The sequence below is a fragment of the Lepus europaeus genome, chromosome 12 (assembly GCF_033115175.1).
Source record: "Lepus europaeus isolate LE1 chromosome 12, mLepTim1.pri, whole genome shotgun sequence".
Classification (NCBI taxonomy): Eukaryota; Metazoa; Chordata; class Mammalia; order Lagomorpha; family Leporidae; genus Lepus; species Lepus europaeus.
This window is the reverse complement of record NC_084838.1, coordinates 75,033,646-75,056,351: the sequence shown is the minus strand read 5'-3', so window position 1 is coordinate 75,056,351 and position 22,706 is coordinate 75,033,646. Positions and strand designations below refer to the sequence as shown.

At 44.7% G+C, this 22,706-nt stretch overlaps 1 protein-coding gene across 2 annotated transcripts in view; it reads left to right on the top strand.

Annotated features, from left to right (window-relative positions):
- DOCK8 (dedicator of cytokinesis 8) overlaps nt 1-22,706 on the top strand; it is a 255,396-nt gene that overhangs the window by 185,506 nt on the left and 47,184 nt on the right. For both annotated transcript variants that reach the window (XM_062208372.1, XM_062208373.1), the window contains exons 27-33: nt 1,507-1,662; nt 3,550-3,689; nt 11,449-11,618; nt 16,828-16,973; nt 19,094-19,276; nt 20,336-20,468; nt 21,282-21,369. In XM_062208372.1, coding sequence (XP_062064356.1) covers nt 1,507-1,662; nt 3,550-3,689; nt 11,449-11,618; nt 16,828-16,973; nt 19,094-19,276; nt 20,336-20,468; nt 21,282-21,369 — 1,016 coding nt within the window. The remainder of the gene's footprint in view (nt 1-1,506; nt 1,663-3,549; nt 3,690-11,448; nt 11,619-16,827; nt 16,974-19,093; nt 19,277-20,335; nt 20,469-21,281; nt 21,370-22,706) is intronic.

Genomic DNA, 22,706 nt, shown 5'->3' with positions numbered 1-22,706 from the left:
TTATCTTGTGCTTTCCACTCCCAGTGTCTGACTCGGCCCAACAACTCTCTCTGAGTGACCTTAGGTGTAGGTGATGGGCGTATGACCATGGTCTAATCAGCTTAATTTTCTGGTGGCCTCATGAGTACAAAGTCAGGCCAGAAGGTTCTGGCAACTCTTCTTACACAGAACCCATGTGTCTTAATTTTTTGTGTAACGCCTAATGGCATTCATTTACTTTAAGGAATGTCTAACTATGGCTTGATTGTATAGGTAAAATGCCCCACAAAATAGGTGTTTCTCCTAAATGCCTGAAAAGCTGTACTCATTTGACTTACATAGTTTAGGGCACTGCTGTTAAAGTGAATGAAGAGGAACTTGGTCTGTTTGCCAGGAAGAGATGTCTTGTATGCCTGTGCTGGAGTGGGAGGGTACTTATGGTGAAGTACTGGTGCTTTCATGGTCCCTTGTGTCCCCCTCCTCCTCCTTCTGCTCTGCCATTTTTTTTTTTTTAGAATTATTTTATTTATTTGAAAGTCAGAGTTAGGCAGAGAGAGAGAGAGGTCTTCCATTCCGCTGGTTTACTCCCCAAATGACCACAACGGCCAGAGCTGAGCTGATCTGAAGCCAGGAGTCCGGAGCTTCTTCCAGGTCTCCCACGCAGGTGCAGGGGTCCAAGCACTTGGGCCATCTTCTGCTGCTTTCGCAGGCCATAGCAGAGAGCTGGATCAGAAGAGGAACGGCCGGGACTCGAACCGGCACCCATATGGGATGCCAGTGCTGCAGGCTGGGGCTATGCCACAGTGCCGGCCCCACTCCTGCTCTGCCTTTACAGGAGCTGCCTCTGAATCTAGGCCCGCCCACTGCCCAGCTCACCTAAGGGAAGCAAAGCATCTCCTCCCAGTGTCACCATTGTCAGCTTTTCACTGCTGATTTCATGGTTTATTTTCACAGAAATATTTTCCCTGAGAACCCCTCAAACTTTTTCTTCCATTTCCTTCTTTCCCACTCTGGGGCAAAATCTTATGCAGGTGCTACATAATTTCCTAAGCGGTAAACTAGTTCGAGAACTTTCCATTGTGGCCTTTAATTAGAAACTATAAAAGAACTCCTTTGGCATTACATTCATCCAGTCATTTTTATTAGTTTTGTATGGTCCCATGTAAGATTAACTCTTCCCATTCAGTTTTTGGACACAGTGAGGTTTTTGTAAAAATAATTATATAACCCTAAGGATATACCTCGGGATTGTTATCACTGCAGGCTTGTCATGGAATCATGGATTTGACAAAATAGGGTCAGAGCAAAATCATTATTTTGGACACCTGTTAGACCAGAATCACTTGACAGAAATAATAAATAAGAACTTACTGGGGCTCTTGTAATGCATAATTTGCCATCTCTTGCACTATCTGATTAATTTTGATTAAGGTGATTGTCTTAATCTGGGGAGAAAAGACATTTTGTCTGTCAGCCTCCTCTCCGTCTGTCTTACAACAAGTGCTTGTTTCTCTTCTCCCTTGTCAGCTGTCAGCCAAGCTCAGCAGCCTTCCCACACTCATTTCCATGCGGCTGGAGTTCCTGAGAATCCTCTGTAGTCATGAGCACTACCTCAGTCTGAACCTCTTCTTCATGAATGCTGATACTGCTCCAACGTCTCCCTGCCCCTCCATATCTTCCCAGGTAATCCGCTAACTGCAACTACTGTTTGATTTGTATTCCCTGTAAAGGCTGGTCTTTTTAGTTAGAAGAAAACTCAAGTGGTTTGACCCAGAGCAGTAGAAGAGTTGTGCTGGAGCAGGAGGGATCAAGAAACCCTCAGTATTTCAGTACTGGACACCTGTATGTACAAGTAGGCTACCTTGAACTTGTACCTTGTTTAATCATTCACAGGCCAGAAAGTTGGCTTTTTTCTATACTCAAACATCCCTGATGCAACCAAGGAGAGCAGAGAAACCGCAACCACTGTGGAAATTCAGAAGCTCATGGAAAAGTCTTCCTCTGTGTGACATTAACCAATTATTGTGTTAAGCAGATACAGGATTCCAAAGCCAGAGAAGTATTGGAAGCCATGTGTTAACTAGGTTTCTTGGTTTCTTTGCAGAAGGCCACCCAAGAGTGTGTAACTTGTTAATGTAAGTTGTAAATGCACAAGGAAAGGGAAAGCAAATGGCAGAGCATGTGTGTGATAAGCAGTGATCCCCAAAGTTAGTTCACTATGGAACCCTTTTTTTTCCACTATAGATTTGTTGAGGAACCAGGGTCTTCTAGGCATGCTTTGAGGAAATGTTGTTTATAAGGGGGTAAATCAGTAGCTTAGAGCAGCAGGCATGAGTTCTTAATATTTGACTCTCCTTCTGTTGCCTGTTCCTTGATAGAAGCACAAAGGTGAAGCCTTATCTTATTAGTTAAAAGAAAAAAGCGATTTAGTTATTCATGTCGATGACGGGGTCCAGGCATTAGCTACATGTCCATCTTAGAGTGACTGGGGAAAGTTGGGCTCCCGAGCAGCAATTCAAAGTGTAAATTTTCTGCTGCAATTGCCTTACAGGTTGGGCCCCCAGACCACCCTGGGCCAGCCTTGCCCTTGTTCCTCTCCCACACTCCTCTTCTGACTTCCCCAGGGAGTTGCCAAACCTAGAGGCCAGCCTCCCCAACCCATAAATAATTGACAGAGATATTTGTCATTTAAAGCTTTTAATTAGTTTATTTTCACTTTACTTGAAATGCAGAGAGAGAGAGAGAGAGAGAGAATAATCTTCCATCTGCTAATTCTCTCACCAAATGCCTAAAAAGCCAGGCCAAAGCTAGGAGACCAGAACCTAATCTGGGTCTCCCATGTGGGTGACAGGGACTCTAGTACTTGAACCGTCATCTGCTGCCGGCCCGGGTGTGCATTAACAGAAACCTGGATCAGAGGTGGGGCTGGGACTTGAACCAGGCACTCCCTCTGATACGGGATAAATTTGGGAAGCCTATGTCCCAAGCCGTGTCTTAACCTCTTAGCCAAATGTTCATGCATACAGGGTTATTTAAGATGTTCTTGGTGAAACATAAATTGTGTTCCCAGGCTAAGAAGGACAGAAACTGCCTAGGACTGGTAAATCCGACACTCCCCTTTCTGACACCACTTCTGGTTCCAGACAGGTAAAAGCAGACAGCATGCTTCACCCCGTACAGTGTGGCTGAAGCAGAGGAAACAGAGACCTTCAGCAGGGTGGGCAGTTCATACAGAGGAACTGCTGTGTACAGCCACAGGATTAGGTGCAGTTCTCATTCCCGGGACAAATGTTATCCTAGGATGTTAATCCGCAACCGCTGGTTCCAGGTGGGGAAGGGAATGTCCCTGTTTTCACCGGTCAGGAGCGCTTTGTTTTCGCCTTTCCCCACGGGCAGTCTTCCGTCTGTGAGGATGAGAAAGTGGAGTAGCCGCCTGTGCTGCGGTTCTGTCAGCTGTCTCGGGATCCTGGCAGTGCCCTCGCTGGGGAGTGCTCCCACAGCCTGGCTGACACAGAGGCTCACTAAATGCTAGCTGAAGCCATGTTCATTCCAGCGCTTGTGTTCCTGCAGAACTCAAGCTCCTGCTCCAGTTTCCAGGACCAGAGGATTGCCAGCATGTTCGACCTGACCCCGGAGTACCGCCAGCAACACTTTCTCACCGGGCTCCTCTTTACAGAACTGGCTGCTGCCCTGGACGCCGAAGGGGAAGGGTATGTTCCTGACATTCAGAATGGGACACAAAGTGAAAAAAGTTAGCCCTTTAATAAAAAAACTGCAGCCCAACTTCTCACACGTGGCAAAAGCTCTAGCATTGACCAATTCCAAAGAGTAGGAGCGTCTGTGCCTTGAGAAAATGGTGCACCTATGGGTGCAGCAAGACTGGGGGAGGGAGAGGAACCCCGCATGTCTTTTTCCATCCCTTATGTATTGAGTGGAATTTACCAGCTCCACGTAGTGGGTTACCCAGGGATGCTTTCATCAGTGAACTCGCTGGACACAAAGCTATGTTTATCAAAGGTGACAGCACATAGAGCTTTTGGTTTTGCTGACTTCTCTCTATTTTTCTCTTTCACTTACTTTAGCTGTAATCTTTACATTAGTTGCTATTATCTGATGCCACTTGGCTCAGTGCTGACCAAGGAAGGAACTACATTTGCCCTGGGTGCAGATGCAGACTTCCCAGGACAAGAGAGATGCCCCAGGCCCAGCGCTTATGGATGCTTCCACCTCTCACACTTCTCAGTACCGAGACAGGCACATGGGCACTGTCTGGCCTTGATGTCAGTGGACAGAGAGAGAGGTAGACCACCCCTTCCTCGCTTCTTCTCTTCCTATGCATCACAGGCCTTTGGGATCAGAAACCAGCAGCCTACCTGATTGGATGGAAGGAAGCAACGCCATCCAAATTATTACATATTCCACTCAGCGTCTGCTGAGTGCTTTCTTTGGGACAGGCACAGTTGAGCATCGGAGTCCTTAGAGATACATCAGTCTCCGAAACAGACTCAATTCCCTGCCCCCAGAGAGCTCACCATTCAGGGACCCAGATCCAAAGATTAGGTTTGGGAAGTAATAAGGTTGAACCCTTTGGGTGTTTGGATTAGGCAAACAGAATTGAAGAAACTTGCCCAGCATCAAGCTGTGGTCTTTCAGGCCCTCCCAGATCCGTCTCCCTGCCTAAGAAACCTACGCCTAGGACTTCTGCTAAGAAGTTCTTGGAACAAAGTATGCTGATTGATGGCCACGTTGCTGCTTTGTTATGGATTTGTGTATTTTTGAGTTCTCTCAAAGTGCTGCCCAAGATTTAGTGAAGAAAACAGGATTCCCTTTATCAAACTGTTACAGAAGCACCTTGAGTTTGTGGCACTGGAATAATAAGTGGCTCCAAGAGTTTTGCCTATGCTGACATTGTCTAAGGGGATGCATGTCTCTGAGCCTAGTAGGATCATGTGGGAGGCTCTACATTCTGCCTCCTTCCAGAAATTCAGGTCCTGAATACATCCTTAGCTTCATTTCCATGGCTTCAATTCCAGCTTCTTCTTCTTCAACCCTAATTAACTTCTCCCAGTTTTTTCAGTAGAGTTTTCTACCCTGCAACTAACCTAAATTTCTCCAACAACCAAAGGTACCGTAACACACTATACTGATAAGGTTCTGGGGAGAAAGTCATTCACATGCAAGTACCACATTTTCTTTATTAGCACTGCTGTGAAGTGGTTTTTTTTTGTTTGTTTGTTTGTTGTTTTTTTTTTTTTTTTTTTGACAGGCAGATTTAGACAGTGAGAGAGAGACAGACAGAGAGAAAAGTCTTCCTTCTGTTGGTTCACCCCAAATGGCTGCTACGGCCAGCACGCTGCGCCGATCTGAAGCCAGGAGCCAAGTGCTTCCTCCTGGTCTCCTATGGGGTGCAGGGCCCATGCACCTGGGCCATCCTCCACTGCACTCCCGGGCCACAGCAGAGAGCTGGACTGGAAGAGGAGCAACTGGGGCAGAATCCAGCGCCCCAACCGGGACTAGAACCCAGGGTGCCAACGCCACAGGCGGAGGATTGGTCAAGTGAGCCGCGGCGCCGGCCATAAAGTGGTTTCTTTTCTTTTTTTTTTTTTTTTTTTTTTTGACAGGCAGAGTGGACAGTGAGAGAGAGAGAGACAGAGAGAAAGGTCTTCCTTTTTTGCCATTGGTTCACCCTCCAATGGCTGCCACGGGTGGCGTGCTGCAGCTGGCGCATTGCGCTGATCCAAAGCCAAGAGCCAGGTGCTTCTCCTGGTCTCCCATGCAGGTGCAGGGCCCAAACACTTGGGCCATCCTCCACTGCACTCCCGGGCCACAGCAGAGAGCTTGCCCGTAAGAGGGACAACCGGGACAGAATCGGTGCCCCAACCGGTACTAGAACCCGGTGTGCCGGTGCCGCAGGCGGAGGATTAGCCTATTGAGCCGTGGCGCTGGCCCATGATGTGGTTTCTAACAGTGATCTTTAGTAATTATGTTAGCAGTGGTTTCTGTTTTTCATTTTCCTTCTGACATCTGTTTTTGATTCATAGTAAAGTTGTTGCTCTCATCTTCCCAACAAGAGGCGGAGGTGTGTTCCAAGATCCATCATGCAGTTACATTAAATTCGATAGATGCGGTCTTCCAGTACACACACAGTGCCTTTTCTACTCCCACTCCCTCAGAGAGTAGCTAATTAAGTGTCTCTGCTTTGGCAACACAGTCCCTCTTGACTGCAGGGTTGTTGGTTACTGTCCTGGAAAGTCATCAGAATTATGACCATGTGGGCTAAAACCTCAGCAAATTTTCACCCTTTAGCAATGCTTTCTCACGATGAGTGCTTCCTTTTGCTGCCAACACAATTAAGAGACTTACCAGCTCCTTCCACCTGTAGGGTGAAGGACGCTGGGACATATCTCAGTTCCTGGACCCCTGGCAGGAGCCACAGCACCAGTTTCTAACAGTTCTCCGCAGAAGCCCTCCATACCTGACATTGTATCTGCAAGTTTTTGTGCGTCATTAACTCCTCAGTGCTTCTTAAGCATTTGGAAATCGTCTTGCGTCTTTGTGTTCAGCCAGCAAATTACAGCGCCTTATTCACAACACAGCCCACTGCCAGGACTACAGACTAAGAGGCAGTCAAACAAATACTTTTGAAGTGCAATTTCTAATTATCCTACTTTAGCTACAGCCTAAGAATCTGGGATGTTTGAAAATTTGGTTAATATTTTCTATATAGCTCTGGATTCTGATTTATTCTTATTTTGTTTGAAAGACAGCAAGTATGTGGCTAAAATGGAACATATTTAATAATGTTACAGGTTACTGTAAATGCTTTATTTTATCATATTTGCTTTTTTTTTTTTACTGAGATACAATACAGAAAAGGGCCCAAAACTTAGATATGAAGTCAAGTTAATTTTTGCCTATGAAAACATTTGGATAACTATCAGCCAGACCAAGATAAAAGCTATTTCTAGCACCTTGACTATTCTCTGCATTCTCCCACAGATAACCACTAGTCTGGTTTTTGTCACCAAAGGTTGGTGTTGACTATTATTGAACTTTCACATTATTTTGCTAAATATTGTGCCTGCAGGCCTCATTGTGGTTGCATGTACAGTAGTTCAGTGTTTTCTTTCAACTGTGTGTAGTAGTCCTTTGTGTTCTTACTATAATTTACTATAGGTAGACTCTTGGTTTGCTTCCAGTTTGGGACTGTTATGAAAAAAAGCTCCTATGACCATTTCCTATACATGATTTTTGGTGAACATTAGAACTCACTTCTTTGGGGTATAAATACAGCCAACTTTTAAATTTTAATTTTGATTTACTATTCTTGAATAGGTGAATATGTACACATAGTTTTAACAAATTATCAAAAGAATATACATGGAGCTAGGTGAAGAAGAACAAGCTAAATACAAAGCAAGCAAATATAAGATAATAGGAACTAATGTAAAGATTACAGCTAAAGTAAGTGAAATAGAAAAATAGTAGAGAAAAATCAGCAAAACCAAAAGCTTGTTATTTTTTTTAAAAATCAACAAGCTTAGTAAATTTTTAGCAAGACTGACCAAGAAAAAGCAAGAAGACTCAGGTGTTGTGGCATTGTGGGTAAAGTCATCATCTATACAGTTGGCAACCTACATGGGCGCCAGTTCAAAGCCAGGTTCCTCCACTTCCAGTCTGGGTTCCTGCTAATAGCCTGGCAAAAACCATGGAAGATGATGATCCAAGTACTTGGGCTCCTTCCACCCACATGGGAGACTGGATGAAGCTCCTTGCTCCTGGCTTCAGCCTTTGGTTCAGCCTGGAGCCACTTGGTGAGTGAACCAATGGATGAAGACCTCTGTCTGTCTGTCTGTCTCTCTCTCTCTTTCTGTAACTTTGATATTCAAATAAATAAATAAGTCTAAAAAAACTTCCCTTACCAAAATTAAGAATGAAAGAGGAGACATCATTATAAGCCTTACAGAACCAAAAAAGATTCAAACTACTAAAACTAATTCCAAAAAGAAATAGAAAATCTGTATAGATCTGCAACAAAGGGTTTAGTTATAATAATAATAATAATAATATTAACTCCCCACAAAGAAAAGTCCAGAACCAGAGGTTTTATTAATGAATTCTACTAATTTTTTTAAATGATTTTATTCTATTTTATTTATTTGAAAAGCACAGTTATGGGGGAGAGAGGGAGAGACAGAGACAGAAAGAGAGACTCTTCGACTAGCTGGTTTACTCTCCAAATGGCTACAACAACTGGAGCTGGGCCCATTTGAAGCCAGGAGCCAGGAGCTTCTTCCCAGTTTCCCATGTGGGTCTAAGCACGTGGGCCATCTTCCACTGCTCTCCCAGGCACATTAGCAGGGAGCTAGATTTGAAGTGGAGCAGCTGGACCAGCACCCATATGAGATGCCAGGACCACAGAGGGTGGCTTTACCTGCTACACCACAGCACCAGCCCCTCTACCAAATATTTGAGGAAAATGCAACTCCAATTCTCTACAGACTGTTCCAAAGAATAGAAGAGTGGAAACATCCCACAGTATTCTTTGAAGTTAGAATTACTCTGATAATAAAACCAGACAAAGGCCTCACAGGAGAAAAACAGACCAATATTTGACTAAAGCAGATGTAAAATTCTCAACAAAATACTAACAAACTGAGTCCAACAACATATAAAAAGGATCAAATGCCATGGCTAACTAGAATTTTTCCCAGGAATGAAAAGGTAGGTTTGACATCTGAAAATCAGTGGTTCTTATATGCCATATTGGTAAAATAAAGAACTTAACCACACAGCCATCTGAATATGCAGGGGGGGGGGGGAGTATTTATTCAAGACAAGCAATTAGTCCAACCATTAACACATCACTTGAGACACCCAGGTCCCACATCAGAGTGCTGAGTTCCAGTCCTGGCTCCACTGGGAGGCAGCAGGTAATGGGGAGGTCGCTGCATTCCTGCCATGCCTGGGCGAGATCTGGATTGAGTTTCAGGCTCCCAGTGTTGCCCTGGCCCTGCCTTGGCTATTGTAGGCCTTTGGGAAGTGAAGCAGCATGATGGGAGTTGTCTGTCTTGCTCTTTCTCTCTCTGTTTCTCTCTGTGTCTCTCAAATTAAAAAACATACACTTTTCCTAAAAAGGAAAATAATTTTATACAATTCTAATATGTTTCCTTGATAAGAGTGCTCAGCAACCTTTTGGGAATATAAGAGAATTTGTTCAACCTGATTAAGTATCTCTATAAAAAAACCACTGCTTATCTGATACTTGTCAGTAAAAGACTGAATGCTTCCCCCCAAGATCAGGAACAGGATAAAAATGTCCAGACTTGCCCTTCTAGTCAATGTTGTACTAGAAGTTCTATCTCAGGGCAATTCATCAAGACAATTAAAAGAAGAAGCACATTGGAAAGTAATAAGTGAAGCTATCTATTCACAGATGACAGGGTCTTATTTATAGAAAATCCTAAGGAATTTACTGAAAAACTATTAAGACTGATCAGTGAGTTCATCAGGGTTGTAGCATATTGGATCAATACACAAAAACCAATTGTATTTAGGTATACTTATGAGCAACAATCTGAAAAATGAAATTGAGAAAACAATTTCATGGAAAATAACACCAAAGAGAAAAAAAATAGGAATAAATGTATCAAAATATGGTATAAAATTTGTACATGTAAAATGACAAAACACTGTTTAAAGAAATGGAATTCTAAGTGAATAAATCAATAAAACATGTTCTCGTAAGAAGACTTAATAATGTCCCCATGGCAATTCGTATCAAATCCCAGCTGGTTTCTTTGTGGAAATTGATAAGCTGATCCTAAAATCTGTGTGGAAATTAGAGGAACCCACCATAGCCAAAATGATCCTGAAAAAGAACACAAATTAGAAGACTCACATGTCCCAATTTCAAAATTTACTCAATGCAAACTGTGGGATTCTAACATAAAGAAAATATATAGATTTATGAAACTTAATTAAGACATAAAACTTCCATTTATAGGCCATTGATTTCTGATATGGGTGCCAAAACAATTTGTGGGGAAGGGGCAGGGCAGGAGGGAATAATGTTTTCAACCAGTGGTGCTGGGACAACCAGATATCCACATTGAAAAGAATGAAGTTGGACTCCTCTCCACGATACAAAAAAAAAAAAAAAAGAACTGAACTCAAATAGGTCAATGACATAAATATGAAAGCTAAAATTATAAAACTCTTAACATCAATGAAGTAATCTTGAGTTTCAATTAGGTAATAGTTTGTATTATCTGACACCAAAACTGTGAGCTACAAAAGAAAAAAAATAAAGTGATCTTCGTTGAAATTCAGATTTCTAGGCCGGCGTCGCGGCTCAATAGGCTAATCCTCCGCCTTGCGGCGCCGGCACACCAGGTTCTAGTCCCAGTCGGGGCACCGATCCTGTCCCGGTTGCCCCTCTTCCAGGCCAGCTCTCTGCTGTGGCCAGGGAGTGCAGTGGAGGATGGCCCAAGTCCTTGGGCCCTGCACCCCATGGGAGACCAGGAGAAGCACCTGGCTCCTGCCATCGGATCAGTATGGTGCGCCGGCCGCAGCGCGCCTACCGCGGCGGCCATTGGAGGGTGAACCAACGGCAAAAGGAAGACCTTTCTCTCTGTCTTTCTCTCACTGTCCACTCTGCCTGTCAAAAAAAAAAAAAGAAAGAAATTCAGATTTCTGTGATTCATAGGAAACTATCAGTAAAATGAAGATATAAATCACAGAGTAGGAGGAAGAATTTGCAAATCATGTGTCTGATAAGGGACTTGTTCCTGGAATGTATATTAAAGTATCTTAAATAATATATTCATATTAAAAGTATCTTTGAAATACCTTTAAATAATAAAAAGACAATAGTTTTTAAAAGGACAAAGGATCAAAACAGGCATTTCCCCATAGAGGAAATGGTCATAAACACATGAAAAGATGTTCAGCATCATTAGCCAAAAAACAGATATAAAAGTGTTGGTAAGGAGATGCTGAAACCTTGAGATGGTGCTGGTGGGAACGCCAAATGAGACAGTCACTGCTAAAAACATCACACAGCTCCTCTAAAGGTTAAATGTAGAGTTACCCGCAGTCCAGCAATTCTCTTTGATGTATGTACCCAAGAGAAGTAAAATTATACAGAATATTTATATTAGCGTACATAACTCATAATATCCCCAAAGTGGAAATAATCCAAGTGGCCTCCAATTGGTGAACAAATAAAATCTAGTACATCTATGTAATAAAACCTACTCAGCAATAAGAACGAATTAAGTAGCACAACATATTGAACTTCAAAACCCTCAGCCAGGATTAGAGCACAATGTGTCTCTGTACCCTGCTTTGCTTGATTTCCACGTTGTCCTCTCATTTTTTAGGAGTGTTTTGGTCCCTTTTTGCTGATTAATGTTTTGGTCTGTCTCCCTTCACCGTAACCTCTAGCATTCTGTGTTTTGCCAACAGAATCAGCAAAGTGCAAAGGAAAGCGGTCAGTGCCATCCACAGCCTGCTGAGTTCCCATGACCTGGACCCACGCTGTGTCAAACCAGAGGTGAAGGTCAAAATCGCTGCCCTCTACCTACCTTTGGTCGGCATCATTTTGGATGCTTTGCCGCAGCTCTATGACTTCACAGGTAAAAACCCGTTGTGTTTCTTTGCTTGGATTGATGGAGACGCCTGCAAAATACCCCATCAGGAAGAGTTCTATATACTTAGTTCTAGTGCTGATACAAGAGGGTACTTTTTTGGTGCAAAAAAAATTTGAAATCCATGTGTGTGAGGAAGTTTCAAAAATTTCATGAAAATGTGTCGTATGAAAAAACAGTGTATAGATTTCTTCTACTTTGACTTTTCCTTACATATTTTGAAGTAGCCTTGTATGCTTGTTTGAGCAATTCTGCACAGCAGTGGTCTTTAAACTTTATTAGCACAGGCCCCAGTGAGTTAAAAAGAAAAAAAAGAAAATACAAAACCTGTGTATGTCTTTTGTTTAGAAATTGTTGGTTGATGGGTTCATCTGTTCCATTCATTCATTCATTCATCTTCTGGTATAGATGGACTTTATAAACTTTAACCACAAAGGATGAAATTACTGCCTTTGGAGATCCTTGCTATAATGCCTTGAAATAAAATTGTTCCTTCCCTTTTCCTTTATGAATGTTTGGGCAAAGAACCAGTCTCAAATTAATCCAAACAACTTTCTGTCCCATGCCAAAAAAAAAAAAAAAGAAAAAATCATGATGTCTTTCAATATTAGGAAATTCTGCCACAGAAGAGAGATTTTGCCTTTGGATATGAGGCTGATTCTTAGGTCTAGGTCTCCTGGTTAGCAGCAAGAGAAAAGGGTAAATTGTCTTACAGGGGTTCATGCTCATCTTGAGTCTATGTACGTGATACAATGTGGGTTAGAGAAAGTAGATGGAAAATAAAACAGCCCAAACAGAGGGACCTCTTATGGAGACCTGAGAAAAATGACCTCTCTGCCTACTGTTTCCCTAGCATACATGCACACACATGTGCAAGCACATGTACACACACATACAGTGTTCGCATCATTTTGGAGTGCTTTTTGCTTTTCCCTAGTTCAAAAGAAGTTCTTATAAATTTCCGTGCTGTTCTCTTGACAATGAAGGATGCTGGGGCCTCGAGGAGCTTATCTGAGCCCTGCCATCCTCATATGCAGTTTTCCTTGGGGTCCTAGAGCCATCCAGTTTTGCCCACTTCTTCCAAATGCAGTGTTGTATTTAACTGAAGTATTTCTGAAATCATTATGACGACCAGGATTTAGTTCATGAAACTGAGACCAGTCACCTGTGGTCTTCAATTCATGCAAATCAAAAAGTGAACAACCAGCTTTCCTCTGGAAGTAATTCTCTCCTTTCTTTTAAAACCATTTCTCCAGCAAATACTTAATGGGGAGATATGGGAAGAGAGCTTGAGAGGCAGAGTTAGGCTCTGTGGAGTTTGCTGGGCACAAAGGCAAGGCAAGGACAGAATCGAGCTTGGAGCACTGGTGAGCAGGGTGCTCAGTGAGGTGCAGAACATCCTCTAGCAGCAGCTGATGGGAGGGTGGCTGAGAACCAAGCCATCTTCAACGTTTAAAGATGGGCAGATGTTTGACCTAGTGTGTAAGATGCCTGTCGGAACACCTGCATCCCATTTCAGAGTGCCTGAGTTTGGTACCTGACTTAGCTCCTGACTCCGCTTTCCTGCTAATGCAGACTCCAGGAGGCAAACGGAGATGGCTCAAGTAACTGGGTTCCTGCCATTCATGTGGGAGACACAGATTCAGTTCTGGCCTCCTGCTTTCAGCCTGGCCCTGTGCTATCCATTTCATGCATTTGGGGAGTGAAGCAACAGATAGGAGTTCTCTCTGTCTCCATCTCTCTGCCTCTCAAAAAAAAAAATTTAAATATGTACTACAGATCATGGCCTGTATTTTACACTCCATTTCAAGATCTTTGCTGGAAATTTTCTGCAGAGCTTCATTTTAAGTTACAACACGGTTGTTCCCAGAGGAGGAAACCTCTTTAGCTCATATTCTCCAAGACTTCTGTGTTGATTAGAATGTTCCAAAGCGGAGGAGGACATTCGGCACAGCAGTTAAGATGCTGTTTGGGATGCCTGCATGCCGAATCCCAGGGTCTGCAGCTTCTGCAGACGTGTACCCTGGGAGACAACAGGTGATGGCCCAAGGGCTTGGATATCTGCCGCCAATATGGGAGACCAGGATGGAGTCTGTGGCTCCTGGCTTTGACCTGGCCCAGCTCTGACTGTATTGAGCATGGAAGGATGACCAGTGAATATAAAATTTCTCTGTCTCTATCTCTCTACTTTCCAAATAAATATAAATAAATAAATAATAACTTCAAAGATAGAACTTCTTTGTTAAAAATATTTAAAAATTGTTGTGGTATAGAAGGTAGGGCTGCTGAATGTGACGCTGGCATCCCACGTGGGTGCCGGTTCGAGTCCTGGCTGCACCAGTTCCCTGCTAATGGTCTAGGAAAAGCAGCAGAAGATGGCCCAAGTGTTTGGGTCCCTGCCACCTCCTGGCTCAGCCCTGGCTATTATGGCCACTTGAGGAGTGAACCAACAGATGGAAGCTTGCTCTCTCTTTCTCTGTCTCTATAACTCTGATTTTCAAATGAATGAATAAATATTTTATAAAAATTTACAAATCAGCCACTTGGAATCAGAAATTTTCCATACTTGGTCTTTGAATGTCTTGACAAATGCATTGAAGTTTGTGGTAATGATGTAGCTGACAAGAGAGGAAGCAGTCAAATGTATCTGAAAACCTTTAGATTGATGAACTAATGAGAGCACTGTTTTTCCATATTCACTGCCCAGCCTGTTGGTAAAGATGCTGGTTAAGACGCCCCGTCCCACCTCAGAGTGCCTTGGCTTGATCTCTGGCCCTAGCTCCTGACTGCAGCTAATACAGACCCTGGGAGGCAATGGTGATGGCTCGAGTAGTTGAGAGCCTGCCACCCATGTGGGAGACCGGGATTGGGTTCCCTACTCCCATCTTTGGCCAGGCCTAGTCCCTGGTATTGCATGTTTGGGGAGTGAACCAGTAGATGGGAGCACATGCTTGCTTTCTCTCAAATACATTTCTTTTAAGATTTATTTGTTTATTTGAAAGGTAGAGTTGCAGTGCCACAGAGGCAGAAGTCTTCCATCTGCTGGTTTCACTCCCCAAATGACCACAACAGCTGGGCCAATCTGAAGCCAGGAGCTTCTTCTGGGTCCCCTACGTGAGTGCAGGGGCCCAAGCACTTGGATCGTCTTCCACTGTTTTCCCAAGCTATAGCAGAGGAGCAGCAGGGACATGAACCAGTACCCATATGGGGTGGCAGCACTGCAGGCAGAGGCTTAGCCTACTATGCCACAGTGCCAGCCCTGAGAATGTGTATAAAAATATTTTATACTGGGGCTGGCACTGTGGCGCAGCAGGTTAACGCCCTGGCCTGAAGCGCCAGCATCCCTTACGGGCGCCGGTTCGAGACCCGGCTGCTCCACTTCTGATCCAGCTCTTTTCTATGGCCTGGGAAAGCAGTGCAAGATGGTCCAAGTCCTTGGGCCCCTGCACCCACCTGGGAAACCCAGAAGAAGCACCTGGCCCCTGGCTTCAGATCAGCGCAGCTCCGGCCATTGCGAAAAACTGGGGAGTGAACCAGCGGATGGAAGACCTCTTTCTCTCTCTCTCTCTGCCTACCTCTCCTCTCTCTGTGTAACTCTGACTTTCAAATAAATAAATAAATCTTTTAAGAAAATATTTTATACAGCAAATGCTTGTATCATTTCCTCTTTTCTCTTGTAACTGACCCTGTAAGTATTAAGGAGAGGCAAGAATGTATCATCACATTACTCTAGATAGTGTTATCAGGCATTGCATAATTTCCATGTTCTACTTATTTAACTATTTTAAAACCCAACTGCCTTACAACATAATAGTGAATTATATTTCTAAAAATTTGATTCTGTTTTCAGAACTTGAGCAAATGAAGTCCTGTGTACTCTCAAATTTTTCTGAAAAATTGAAGGTTCAAGTGGCTATGTTGTTGACAGGTCAAATAAAATATGAGTTTTTAACGAATCAATCAATTGCAAGTGTTTTAACACACATTTCCAAGAACCACTTGAACAAATATTTTGTGTGTGTGATTGGTAGAGTTTTACAAACCAGTCTTTAAGTGATCTTTTGTTTGCATACATTTAGATCTATGTTTAAATTTAAATATATCTCTTTTATAGACACAGTAAACTAACATTCATTTCAAACTTTGAAGTTTTCTGTTTAAAAATTTATTTTATTTATTTGAAAGGTAGAATGATATAGAAAGAGAGGTGTTAAATCTGCTGGTTTACTCCTCAGATGACCAAAATAACTAGGTCTGATCCAGGTAGAAACCAGGAATCTGGAACTCCATCCCTGTCTCCCACATGGGTATTGGTGGCTCAGGACCCTGGGCTATCCTCCGCTGCTTTCCCAGGTGCATTAACAGGGAGCTGGCTCAGAAACGGAGCAGCCGGGACTCAAACCAGGGTTCAGTATTAGATGCCAGCATCACGGGCAGCAGCTTAAACCTCTGCACCACAATGCCAGCCCCTGAAGTTGTTGTTTGTTTGTCTTTGTTTTTAAATGTATTTGAAAGGCAGAGTGACAGAGAGAGAAAGATCTTCCATCCACTGGTTCACTCCTCAAATGGGTCCACTGGCATGGCTAGGATTGGTCCGGCCAAAACCAGGAGCCAGTAGCTGCATCCAGGTCTCCCATGTGAGCGCAGGGACCCAAGCTCTTGGTCCATCTTCTGCTACTTTCCCAGGCACTTCAGCAGGGAGCTAGATTGGAAGTGAAGCAGCCGGACTTGATCCGGTGCCCCATGTGGGATGCCAGCATAATAGGTTGTGGCTTAACCCATTATGCCACAATGCCAGCGTCACCTAAAGTTTTATAAATTATTGCTGAACTTGTGATAATAGCTTATTATGCTAAGGTACTTTAATTCTATAAATGTAGGGTTTTCTTCTGTTTGATCATTATTTAAAACACATGAATCAAGTGCAAAAATATTAAAGTGTTATGAAAGCTTTGAAAACTTTTATTCTCAGAATTTGGAAAAAATCATCTCTAGCCCAATCTTGTGTGTATTGACATTTTGTGTCATTTATTAGCCTGTCTCCTTTTTGTCCATAGGGAGTAGCAGACAGATTCTAAATGTCAGGTTTTCAACGACTGTGCTGATGTTAGTGACTCAAAAGTGCCAGTCACTTGGGAAGGGGACAGGAGGGGAGGTCTTCTTTGACTTGCCATCACCAAAGGTGTTGTCCTTGCAGCTGCCGACGCCCGTGGTGGAAAAAGCCGCACCAGTGGCTCAGATGAAGAACAAGAAGGAGCCGGTGCAATCAACCAGAGCGTGGCTCTGGCCATTGCTGGGAATCATCTTAACCTGAAGTCAGGTGGAAGCATGCTGTCGTCTTTGGTACGCTGGTGCACGTTTCTGCGACTTGTCTTCCGTGTTGCATCTCTGGTGGGAGAACCCAACTTAGAGTACACAGCAGTGGTCTCTGCTTGGTTAGTCTGTGCTGGAAGGAATCCCTGAGGCTTGAAGCTCAGCAGTAGACAGGTCAAACAGTGTCCCGGCAACAGCAAGAAATGTGCACGTCAAATTCAGGCAGTCCCCGGGGTGCTGTGTTCAAGGCCCCAGAAGCCAGGAAAGAGGTGACCTTGGGAAATCCGAGACCTTTGCAAAGGAGAGCAAACCAAGGCTCCCTCAGATGGGGGCCTTGGGCTGTGTTTATTTTACATATTTGTTTTCATACTGTGTCTGCCTCCCCTATCTAAAACAAAAGGTTAAAGGGGCCGTGGCTGTGGTTAATGCTTCTCAAGCAACACACTTGAGCTTTTCTAGGTACCTAAGGAACCTAGAAAAAAAATTGTAATCCAGTCATGGTTTTTTCATTCAATGCATTTTTTCTTAAAAAAAATATATTTATTTATTTGAAAGGCAGAGTTACAGAGAGTTAGAGATGGAGGAAGATATTCCATCTTCTGGTTCACTCTCCAAATGGCCACAACAGTCAAGGCTGAGCCAGGCTGAAGCCAGGAGCTTCTTCTGACTCTCCCACATGGGTGCTGGGGCCCAAGCACTTGGGCCATCTTATACTGCTTTCCCAGGCACATTAGCAGGGAGCTGGATCAGAAGTAGAGCAGCTAGGATTTGAACTGGCACCTGTGTGGGATCCTGACATTGCAGGCGGCAGCTTAACCTGCTACACAGCAATCCCAGCCCCCATTACATGCATTTTTTATGAGCTTTTTGAGGACCCCCCCATAGGCATGGATTTCAAGGTGTTTTTGTGACAAAATAACCTTATCTTGTCATTGCATTTCCATGAACATTTTGCAGTACCCTCGTGTGTCTGCAGAGAATTCAGCCTGGCTGTCTTCTGAGAATGTAGCATCTCACCCTCACTCTTCCTGCAGAGTGACTTCCTTCTCTTCCCTCTGGCGCTTAGCAATGTCCCAACCCCTTGAGGGCTGGGAGGCAGGGACAAAGGAGGACTTTAGAGATTGGACATCAGTCATCTTACAGAGTGGTAGCTGCGGTGTGTTTTATAACCTCCTCCGCCTTTCTGATTTCTGTCTTACCCAAGTTACCTGTTCGAGGCACCATAAGCCTTTTCCATTATTTGCCTCTCAGAGAGAAACTCAGCAGCCCAAAGCTCACCGGTTAGAACACAGTTCCTGTAAAGTTACAGCTAAAGATGTCATTTGTTCTCATGAACATATTCAGAATAACTAAAGTGAAAGGGATTTCATGACCTCTGTTATTTCCATCCAAAACTGACGTTCCCCTTACACATTCCCGAAGACGTCACTGTGTTTTCACCACCACATTCCACTGAAGATTAGCAGGGCTGCGTGAACCAAGGGCGCAGCCACGTGTTGTTGTCTGTGTTGATGTGATGACTCACAGAAAGTGTGCTCAGCGCTCTGAAATGAGTACTTCTGGCAAAAGTATCAAAGCAAACAGACGAAGCCCCCACGCCCCTGCCGCCAGGCAGACATAAGCTGTGGTTCAAGTCACGTTACAGAGGACGTCACTGACTTATGGGTTGGATGAATTTGGAGAGCAGTCCCATGCCCTGCATGTTGTACTTTAGACCATGCAACAAGGAAGCTGAATCTGGAACGCTTAGGTTATTCATGGCACCCAGCCCAGCTGGTCCTCTCCTGTCAATCCAACCTTCCGCTCTCTCACTTGAAGGAGAAATACTGAGAGATCTCAGCAGCACAAAAGCCCTTTTGTATCCTTGAGATGACGGAGCATGGTCAAGTTCCAGGGCAGACCACTGGGCCACACTGCTCCTAAAACTGCAGGTGCTTCCTTAGTGAAAACCCTGCTCCCATAGTGACCCCCGCCCCCAGCTGACCCCAGCTCAGAGAACCCCGGGCTCCCCTGCCTAGGAAAGGCATGGCGGCTGGCAATGGATCCCCCCAGCTGGGAAGGAAAGGCAGTCCCCTTGCTCTGAGAGGTCAGCCTCCCTGCAGCTGCCGTTTGCGTGTTGCTTGACTTCCTCCCCATCTGCCTCCTTCCAGCCCTATAAGCAGTACAACATGCTGAGCGCCGACACCACCCGCAACCTCATGATTTGCTTCCTCTGGATCATGAAGAACGCGGATCAGAGCCTCATCAGGAAGTGGATTGCAGACCTGCCCTCCATGCAGCTGAACAGAATTTTAGACCTCCTTTTCATCTGTGTCTCGTGTTTTGAGTACAAGGTAAGTGTGGGACGGCTCCATTGGCTGCCAGCTCTTACCTCCCACGTTCAACTCTGCCTCTTCAATCGGGCCATGAGAGGCATCACTAGTTTTTCTCATTTATGCACTCGAGTCTGTAGCCTGTTTGCATTTATAGATAACACTCCACAGGAAAAAGATCTCTGCCTTCTTGCAAAGGGAACCCCATCCCACTCTTGTTCACAGGGTTGAAGCTACAAGATCCTGTAAAACGGCATCTTCATGTAAAAACCAACTGACACCACTGTGGAGTGCTCTGGTTTTGTTTGTTTGTTTGTTTGTTAAAGATTTATTTATTTATTTTACTTATTTGAAAGGCAGAGTTACAGAGAGAGAGGGAGAGAGAAAGAGACAGAGATCCTCCATCTGCTGGTTCACTCCCTAAATGGCCAAAACAGCAGGGCTGGGCCAGGTCAAAGCAGAAACCAGGTGCTTCTTTTGGTCTCCCACGTGGGTTCAGGGGCTCAATCACTTGGGCCATTTTCTGCTGCTTTCCGAGGCCATTAGCAGGGAGCTGGTTCAGAGCGGGAACAGCCGGGACTCGAACTGGTGCCCATATGGGATGCTGGTATCACACTTACCAGCTTTACCTGCTACGCCACAAAGCTGGCCCCCGAGTGCTCTGTTTTTTTTGTTGTTGTTGTTGGTTGTTTTGTTTAAGATTTGTTTATTTATTAGAGAGATAGGGAGAGATAGAGAGTGATCTTCCATCTGCTGGTTCACTCCCCCAAGTGGCCGCCACAGCCAGAGCTGAGCTGATCTGAAAGCAGGAGCCAGGAGCTTCCTCCGGGTCTTCCCACATGGGTGCAGGGGCCCAAGGACTTGGTCCATCTTCCACTGCCTTCCCAGGCCATGAGCAGGGAGCTAGATCAGAAGTAGAGCAGCCGGGACTCGAACCAGTGTTCATATGGGATGCCTGTGGCACAGGCTGGGGCTTTACCCTACACCACAATGCTGACCCCGAAGGCTCTGTTTTGATGACTGTCCGCGTTGAAGGGGAACTCACCAATCCAACTGTCCTCCTGCCTGTGTCCTGTCCAGGGGAAACAGAGTTCTGACAAAGTCAGCACCCAAGTGCTGCAGAAGTCGCGGGACGTCAAGGCCCGGCTGGAAGAGGCTCTGCTCCGCGGCGAGGGGGCCCGAGGGGAGATGATGCGGCGCTGCCGGGCTCCAGGTGTGTGGGACGTGTGTGTACATGGTAGGAGTCCCTGCCTCTAGGAAGAGGTTGCTGTTAGGGGTCACAGAAACCCTGCCATGTCCCTACATGGCATCTTCTAAAACTCGGCGGCGGCAAAGAGGGACATTCCATGAATGTGAGTTGTGGATGAGATGGAAGCGGTCTCCCTCAAGGCTGAGACCTCGCTAGGGATACATGTAATGAGTCCGTCTCGGGCATGGTCAAGAGACTGGGCAGCCCTAGGCTCCAAATCATCTCCCTAGATCATTCAGGGTTTTATTAGAATGGAACCAATTCCCCAGAAGGGTCTCAGGGTGTCCCAGGCCTGCAGAGACCCCACCCCACCACCAGAGACAGCCTCTGACAGGCTGGGCTCATCACTCCAGAAGGTAATGAAATGCCCGGTGACCTGGGTGCTTGTCTCTGTGCCCAGAGTAGAACAGACTGACCATTCTCCCCGTTCACCACTGTGGGGGACTGGAGGGCAGCACAGACCTTTCAGTGGAACACCCACACCCTTCTTTCTGATAATCCCCACTGATTCCGTGGGCGCCCCCTGAGTTTCACTGGAACCATCTGTTCATGGGAAACATGCTTCCTGACACCCCAGAAAAATAGGGGTTTTCTGCAGCTCTGAACTCTCAGTCAACCCCGACATAGACATGGCGCCTTCGTCTCCCACCAGCACCCTGCATGGATCTAATTAGAGACATGGTGCTGGGTCTGCTCAGTTGAGCCTGTTAGAACTTCTGGTTATCTCGGAGGGCTTCGTGCTAATCAAATTCCTATCATACATTTCTTCACTCCTAGGGAATGACCGATTTCCGGGCCTCAATGAAAATTTGAGATGGAGGAAAGAGCAGACACATTGGCGGCAAGCTAATGAGAAGCTAGATAAGTGAGTCACTCAGCAACTTTGTGCTGCTTTTACCTAATGTCCAAAGCTATTTTTCCCAGGCTCCTTGTGTTACTGAAACAACTGCCTCCTTCCAAGGGGGAGACGAGGAAGCGTCCCTGTCTGTGTGAACACAGTTCATCCAGGGACCCAGACAATCACACGGACAGGAGTTGTGGTTTCCAGGGCTCAGACATGTATCACAGAAAAAGAATATTTAGCAACCTCAGATCACTTCATAAAAGCAGCTGTTGGGGAGAGGAGAAATAGAGAATGCATGGCTAGGGACACAAGACCACATAATTTCAAATCCATAGTTCCATTCCAGAATGGAATGTGCACAAAGGTATACGCTCAGAGATATTTATACCAGCACTATCTTAAAATGTTAGGCAATGTGGAAACATTCTAAATGGTCAGGAATAGAAAAATATATAACAAAATATTAGTTTTCCATCAAAGTGTTTTGGAATAATTTTAATGACATGAAGAAATGCTTATGAGATAATTTTTAAGTGAACAAAAATAGGCACTTGGATTAAAGAATTAAAATCTGTAATTAATGTGTAATCTGTGTGTAAGGGGCTGGAAGGAAATATACCAGCCAGGTCTCCGCGTGAGTACTTGGGCCGACATCTGCTGCCTCCCCAGGTGCATGAGCAGGAAGTTGGATGGGAAGCAGAGTGGCTGGGACTTGAACTCGTACTCCGACATGGGATGCTGGTGCTGCAAGAGGCAGCTTAGCCCAGTGCACCATCACACCCACCTCTACTTTGCCTGTTTTTATTCTTTTTCTCAGTTCCCTCAACTTATTTATAAGATGCTTGGTTCTGAGAGTCCATAAATTGTAACTCAGGCAATGAACAACAACAATAAATACCCATGCGACTTTAGTAGTTAGCTTAAAAGAAGAGCCCGACAAAGCGTGTTTTATCTGGGCTGCACAAGGTGATGTTTGGGGAAACTTTTCCATTTTGCTTGCAGTAACAACACAACCCTTGGCCATACCCCATAGGGCCTATTGGTTCTCTTTAGGTTGGTCCCCAGCACTGAGCTACCTAGCAGGCTGCTCCTGTCCACAGCTAAGGAGTCACATCTGCAAATCTTCAGGGGCAACGTTCTTTTTTTATTTTTTGGGGGGGGGGTTGGTTTTTTAAAGATTTGTATTTATTTATTTTTATTTAATTTTTTTTTGACAGGCAGAGTGGACAGTGAGAGAGAGAGAGGCAAAGAGAAAGGTCTTCCTTTTTTTTTTTTTTTTTTTCCTTTTCAGAAGAAACACAAAAGGTAGAAGACAGAAGGACAGAATCTTTTCCTCTTTCCCTCTCATTAAGCAAAAC